At 41.6% G+C, this 7702-nt stretch overlaps 1 protein-coding gene across 1 annotated transcript; it reads left to right on the top strand.

The window, feature by feature from the left end:
- The first annotated feature begins 1501 nt into the window (after positions 1-1501).
- LOC110466121 lies at positions 1502-2257 on the top strand. The gene has a single exon (XM_021522451.1). It carries the CDS (start codon positions 1502-1504, stop codon positions 2255-2257), a length of 756 nt encoding a protein of 251 aa, XP_021378126.1.
- The last annotated feature ends 5445 nt before the right edge of the window (positions 2258-7702 follow it).

The following is a 7702-nucleotide window of genomic DNA, read 5'->3' as shown; positions in this document are numbered from 1 at the left end:
ACCTAGGCAGACACAGGGAAAAGACATAGACAGAAACAGGGGGAGAGACGTACGTAGTCATGTAACAGGGCAAAGACATGGACAGAAACAGAGGGAGAGACGTACCTAGGCAGACACATTGAAAAGACATGGACAGAAACAGGGGGAGAGACGTACCTTGGCAGACACAGGAAAAAGACATGAACAGAAACAGGGGGAGAGACGTACCTAGGCAGACACAGGGCAAAGACATGGATAGAATCAGGGGGAGTGACATACCTAGGCGAAAACAGGGAAAAGACATGGACAGAAACAGAGGGAGATACGTATCTAGGTAAAAACAGAGGAAAGACATGGACAGAAACAGGGGGAGAGACGTACCTAGGCAGAAACAAGGCAAGGACATGGACAGAAACAGGGGGAGAGACGTATCTAGGTAGAAACAGAGGAAAGACTTGGCCAGAAACAGGGGGAGAGACTACCTAGGCAGACACAGGGAAAAGACATAGACAGAAACAGGGGGAGAGACGTACGTAGTCATGTAACAGGGCAAAGACATGGACAGAAACAGAGGGAGAGACGTACCTAGGCAGACACATTGAAAAGACATGGACAGAAACAGGGGGAGAGACGTACCTTGGCAGACACAGGAAAAAGACATGAACAGAAACAGGGGGAAAGACGTACCTAGGCAGACACAGGGCAAAGACATGGATAGAATCAGGGGGAGAGACATACCTAGGCGAAAACAGGGAAAAGACATGGACAGAAACAGAGGGAGTGACGTACCTAGGCACACAACTGGAAAAGACATGGACAGAAACAGGAGGCGGGACGTATCTAGGCAGAAACACGGCAAAGACATGGACTGAAACAGAGGGAGATGCGTACTAAGGCAGACACAGGGAAAAGACATGGGCAGAAACAAGGGGAGAGACGTACCTAGGCAGACACATGGAAAAGACATGGACAGAATCGGGGGGGGGGAGATGTACCTAGGCATGAAACAGGAAAAAGACATGGACAGAAATAGGGGGAGAGACGTACCTAGGTAGAACAGAGGAAAGACATGGCCAGAAACAGCGGGAGAGACGTATCTAGGCAGACAAAGGGAAAAGACATGGATAGAAACAAGGGAGAGACGTACCTAGGCAGAAACAGGGCAAAACGTGGACAGAAAATATGAGAGAGACGTACCTAGGCAAACACATTGAAAAGACATGGACAGAAACAGGGGGTGAGACGTACCTAGGCAGCCACAGGGAAAAGACATGGACAGAAACAGGGGGAGAGACGTATCTAGGCAGAAACAGGGCAATGACATGGACAGAAACAGTGGGAGATACGTATCTAGGTAGCAACAGGGCAAAGACATGGACAGAAACAGTTGGAGAGACGTACCTGGGCAGAGACAGGCCAACAATTGTACAGAAACAGGGGGAGAGATGTACCTAGGCAGAAACAGGGCAAAACGTGGATAGAAACAGGGGGAGAGACGTACCTAGGCATGAAACAGGGCAACATGTGGACAGAAACAGAGGGAGAGACGTACCTACGAAGAAACGGGAGAGAAACATGGACAGAATCAGAGGGAGAGACGTATCTAGATAGAAACAGGGCAAAGACATGGACAGAAACAGCGAGAGAGACGTACCTGGGCATGAAACAGGCAAAGACATGGACAGAAACAGCGAGAGAGACGTACCTGGGCATGAAACAGGCAAATACAGGGACAGAAACAGGGGGAGAGACGTACCTAGGCATGAAACAGGCAAAGACATGGACAGAAACAGGGGGAGAGACGTACCTAGGCATGAAACAGGACAACACTTGGATAGAAACAGAGGGAGAGACGTACCTAGGTAGAAACAGGGCGAAGACATGGACAGAAACAGAGGGAGAGACGTACCTACGCAGAAACGGGAGAGAAACATGGACAGAATCAGAGGGAGAGACGTATCTAGATAGAAACAGGGCAAAGACATGGACAGAAACAGTGGGAGAGACGTACCTAGGCAGACACAGGAAAAAGACATGGACAGAAACAGGGGGAGAGACGTACGTAGTCATGAAACAGGACAACACTTGGATAGAAACAGAGGGAGAGACGTACCTAGGTAGAAACAGGGCGAAGACATGGACAGAAACAGTGGGAGAGACGTACCTAGGCAGACACAGGAAAAAGACATGGACAGAAACAGGGGGAGAGACGTACCTACGCAGAAACGGGGAAGGAAAACATGGACAGAAACAGAGGGAGAGATGTACCTGGGCATGAAACAGGGCAACACGTGAACAGAAACAGAGGGAGAGACGTACCTAGGCAGAAACAGGCAAAGACATGGACAGAAACAGTGGGAGAGACGTAACTAGGCAAAGGAAGATACATTGATTTGCAAAATATGGAAAGAGACATAGAACGACCGTACAAAAAGGGAGAAACAAAGACAAAAACAGTGACATAGATAAAAACAGTTGAAATACATAGATAAACAGAAATAGGTGAGAGACATAAACAGAAACAGGGGAAAGACATAGACAAACAGAAACAAGGAGATATTCTTAGACTGACAGAAAGACAGAAACGGGAGAAGGAGCACAAACAGACAGACAGACAGAAACAGAGGAAAGACATTAACAAACAGAACCTAGGGGAGACACTTAGACAAACGGACAGACAGAAATTGAGAACGAAACACACACAGACAGACAGAAACTGGGGAAATACATTGACAAACAGAATCAAGGGGAGACACTTAGACAGACACACAGAAACAGGCGATGACACTTAGACAGACAGACAGAAACAGGGAAGAGGCAAAGATGGACATAAACAGGCGGTTGGACACATAGACAGACAAATAAAGAGACAGATAGAAGCATGAGAAAGACATAAACAGGGCGAGAGAAGCATGTGCAAAACAATGAAAAGAGAAACAGGGGACAGAAACAGGGGAAAGCCAAAACCTAACAGAAAATGATGAAGAAGAAGAGAGGGAGGGATGGAAGAAAGGCAGGCAGACACAAATAGGCCGGAAGACAGAGGCAGACAGACCGACATGGTCTGTACGAATATGTGCATGCTATCGGGTTGGTTAATGTATACATTAATATAGTCGATTCATATAGTAGATGTGCTGATATATCCTATTTTCTATTAACTCTCTTGAAAGTTACTGGACAGTAACTGCAGTTAGCATTATCAAGTCACATGCCCGTGGTTTTCGTGAAGTCAGTGTTAACAACTATTCCCACCGTTACGATAGCCGCCATCTTGTTGTTGTTGTTTGGTTCCTACAAGTCGTATTTTGACGGGTTTTGCAGACAATGAAGACATCCAGAATAGGAAGGTAAGTTCTTACTTTTGTACTAGAACTTTCTGCACATATAATTAGAGCATTTAACAGTTGTCGCCTGATTACATTTTTTGATGGCGACCGTTGTTTGTGAAGTTTTCGGTCCGATAACGTCCGTCTGCAGCTGATCCAAGAATTGGACCAGTGAGGTTTTGTGGCAGCCGTAAATATAAACTAAGCTCATCCGACAAATTAACAAAACAAAAAACAGGTCGTATGAGGAAATGTAAATATAACGATTGAACGCCTGTCAGATTGCAGTTACAGCCAATATGAATCTATACTGGTGGCAGATAAATAATCATGACGTCTGTAAATATATGTACATGTATACATAAATAGGAAAATGAAAACAACAAGAGAAGACTGATTTGTCAACAAAACCACAATTCGAACTCAAAATCGATAACACGAGGACAAGATAGGAACAAAGGGAATATTTACCTGGATAACACTAGGATAAGATAGGAACAAAGGGAATATTTACCTGGAAAACACTAGGACAAGAAAGGTACAAAGGGAATATTTACCTGGAGAACACTGAGACAAGATAGGAACAAAGGTAATATTTACCTTGATACAGTAACACTAGGACAATATAGAAACAAAGGGAATATTTACCTGGATAACACTAGGACAAGATAGGAACAAATGGAATATTTACATGGATAACACTAGGACAAGATAGGAACAAAGGAAATATTTACATGGATAACACTAGGACAATATAGGAACAAATGGAATATTTACCTGGATAACACTAGGACAATATAGGAACAAATGGAATCTTTACCTGGATAACACTAGGACAATATAGGAACAAATGGAATATTCACCTGGATAACACTAGGACAATATAGAAACAAAGGGAATATTTACCTGGACAACACTAGGACAAGATAGGAACAAAGGGAATATTTACCTGGATAACACTAGGATAAGATAGGAACAAAGGGAATATTTACCTGGAAAACACTAGGACAAGAAAGGTACAAAGGGAATATTTACCTGGAGAACACTGAGACAAGATAGGAACAAAGGTAATATTTACCTTGATACAGTAACACTAGGACAATATAGAAACAAAGGGAATATTTACCTGGATAACACTAGGACAAGATAGGAACAAAGGAAATATTTACCTGGAAATCCTTAAAAAGTAAGGCAGGAATTATATGAGAGCATCGCCTTTAATTAAAGCATTTCGTTACAAATGTATTGAAGGAATATTGATGTTAATGTTTCATCCCTGTTCTGATAGCAGCTTGTTTAAACCGTTAAACGGCTGCAATTTACAGTATCTGCTATAATGGCTGGAGAACGTATCACCCTCCCGGTGGATTATGTGTCGGTGATAATTTCACAGTATAAAACAACTTTACATGTCGTGAAGTGAACCGTTTTTATTCACTTTAGTCTTAAGGAATAAACAAAATATCCAACATGTCATGATCGATTATGATTGATAGATTTTCTCGACAGGTGATCCTTGAGTAGGTAGACTCATTCGATTGGATACCAGTATCGATAAGCACTATTTGGATATCTTCTATGTTGTCGCGTACTTGCATCGCATACACAGTCTTGCATCCGAACATTATGTATATGTATTCAGTGGTAAGTTGATCTCCTGTCAGTTATTGAATTATAAGTATGTGTTTTATTAATATGTGACGAAGCAATTTCATACCTTTAAGAATAAAAGCAGGCGATGTTTGTCGTTTTATATATATATATATCCTGGCTTAGAGTGTCGTATCCCCAAAAAAGTCGCGCGAACGTTCCATTAGCTAAAGTCTATGCTATTTTTAATTTTCTATGTTTAATTTATGGCAAGGTTTTCAACAGGTGTTAAATCTTTACACAAAGGTCAATAACGATACCTGTAGCACGTGCCACAGTTCTCCATCATTGATCATGTGTGACACGTATACTATACTTAACTACACATATGAAGTACGACTACCCAGCTCGAATGACGAACATCAAACAAAGAATGTTTGAATATGTATGCTTATGACAGGTGCTCATCAAAAGGAATTGAATCAGATTTTAAACTCTGCACATGTACCAGGTTTACATAGGTGTGTACATATGTTTAGTGTTCGCCCATGATTTATTTGTTAACGAATAACATGAAGACAAAAAAGCTGGTACATGTAACACCTTCAACTGATGCTTAGTTACTTGGCAGGTGCAACATACCTTCTGTCCATGGGACAGGTGTACGATGAACGTTTAAAATTACGCAATATCTATACAAGACAAAGAAGATATATGCGTAACTCAGCAGTTTAACTTGTTTGGCGTGTCAGTCAACTGTCCCAAGTTTGAGAGTGTTCGCTGGTAAGTGTGGGTTCGACTCCTGGAGCAGAAGCAACTTGAATCAGACCAATCAACGCGACCTTCAATAGATATCATTATTTGTCTAGTGGAGGTATAGGGTTACAATTTCCACCCGAATTTAATTGTATATAGATATATATACAGCTAACTTTGTAGTATTTCACTCAAATATTTCACAGTGCTGATCACTATTTGTAGCGTCGTAGAAGTTTTCGACGCCACCCTACCACTCTGGCGTCTTACACATGCGTGAAAACGCTACATGTACTTGCTCGAGAAAATTATGTATGATTCATATGCAATCTTAAGCGCGTGGATCCTAGTTAAGAATGTCCTCACGAGAATGGATATTGATTCCTAATCAATCATCGCTAGTTTAATATTCTCCACATTGTCTATTCATATATATCAATTATGACAAAGTGTAATTAAATGATAAAAAAAGAAATCGACCTTATTATATTGATTTTTTTTTTAAAAGATCACATGGTCCAATACAAAGATCATACGAAAAGATTACAATGGGAACAGATAAGACTCCAAAGACCAGGTACAAACTTAAATCACCATGCAATCTGAGACAGGACAGGGCGTGTCCAGTTATGAAGGCAAGCATTCCCTTGCCTACATTGGACACACATCACTAAAGGTAATTAGGAATTTGAGTACTGAATTGTTTGATAATAGCATTCAATGGTTAGAAACTGATAAAGACAGTATAGTTTGAGAACTGTCTCGTTGACAACATCGCTTATGCGACTAGTTAATCAAAAGGATATGCCTAGTTTACCACGTATTACACGTGGATTCAAAATGATATACCTAGTATACCACGCATTACACGTCGAGTCTAAAGTATATACCTAGTATACCAAGCATTACACGTCGAGTCAAAAGGATATATCCAGTTTACCACGCATTACACGTCGAGTCAAAAGGATATACCCAGTTTAACTCGCATTACACGTCGAGTCAAAAGGATATACCTCATATACCACGCATTACACGTCGAGTCAAAAGGATCTACCCATTATACCACGTATTCCACGTCGAGTCAAAAGGATATACCCAGTATACCACGCATTACGCGTCGAGTCAAAAGGATATACCCAGTATATCACGCATTACGCGTCGAGTCAAAAGGATATACCTAGTATACCACGCATTACACGTGGAGTCAAAAGAATCTACCCATTATACCACGCATTACACGTCCAGTCAAAAGGATTTACCCAGTATACCACGCATTACACGTCGAGTCAAAAGGATATGCCTAGCATACCATGCTTTACACGTCGAATCAAAGGATATACCCAGTTTACCAAGCATCACACGTCGAGTTAAAAGGAAATACCCAGTATACCACGCATTACACGTCGAGTCAAAAGGATATAGCTAGTATACCACGCATTACACGTCGAGTCAAAAGGATATATCTAGTATACCACGCATTACACGTCGAGTTAAATGGATATACCTAGTATACCAAGCATTACACGTCGAGTCAAAAGGATATACCTCATATACCACGCATTACGCGTCGAGTCAAAATGATATACCTAGTATACCACGCATTACACGTCGAGTCAAAAGGATATACCTCATATACCACGCACTAGCGTTGAGTCAAAAGGATATACCCAGTATACCACGCATTACGCGTCGAGTCAAAAGGATATACCTCATATACCACGCACTAGCGTTGAGTCAAAAGGATATACCCAGTATACCACGCATTACACGTCGAGTCAAAAGGATATACCTAGTATACCACGCATTACACGTCGAGTCAAAAGGATATACCTAGTATACCACGCATTACACGTCGAGTCAAAAGGATATACCTAGTATACCACGCATTACACGTCGAGTCAAAAGGATATACCTAGTATACCACGCATTACACGTCGAGTCAAAAGGATATACCTAGTATACCACGCATTACACGTCGAGTCAAAAGGATATACCTAGTATACCACGCATTACACGTCGAGTCAAAAGGATATACCTAGTATACCACG

The sequence above is a fragment of the Mizuhopecten yessoensis genome, unplaced genomic scaffold (genome assembly GCF_002113885.1).
Source record: "Mizuhopecten yessoensis strain PY_sf001 unplaced genomic scaffold, ASM211388v2 scaffold11117, whole genome shotgun sequence".
In the NCBI taxonomy this organism is placed as follows: domain Eukaryota; kingdom Metazoa; phylum Mollusca; class Bivalvia; order Pectinida; family Pectinidae; genus Mizuhopecten; species Mizuhopecten yessoensis.
Note: the sequence above shows the minus strand (reverse complement) of the source record. Positions and strands in the feature narration are given on the sequence as shown.

Excerpts from the sequence above, each read along its gene's own strand:
- LOC110466121 (XM_021522451.1), top strand. The coding sequence starts at position 1,502 with ATGTGGACAGAAACAGAGGGAGAGACGTACCTACGAAGAAACGGGAGA.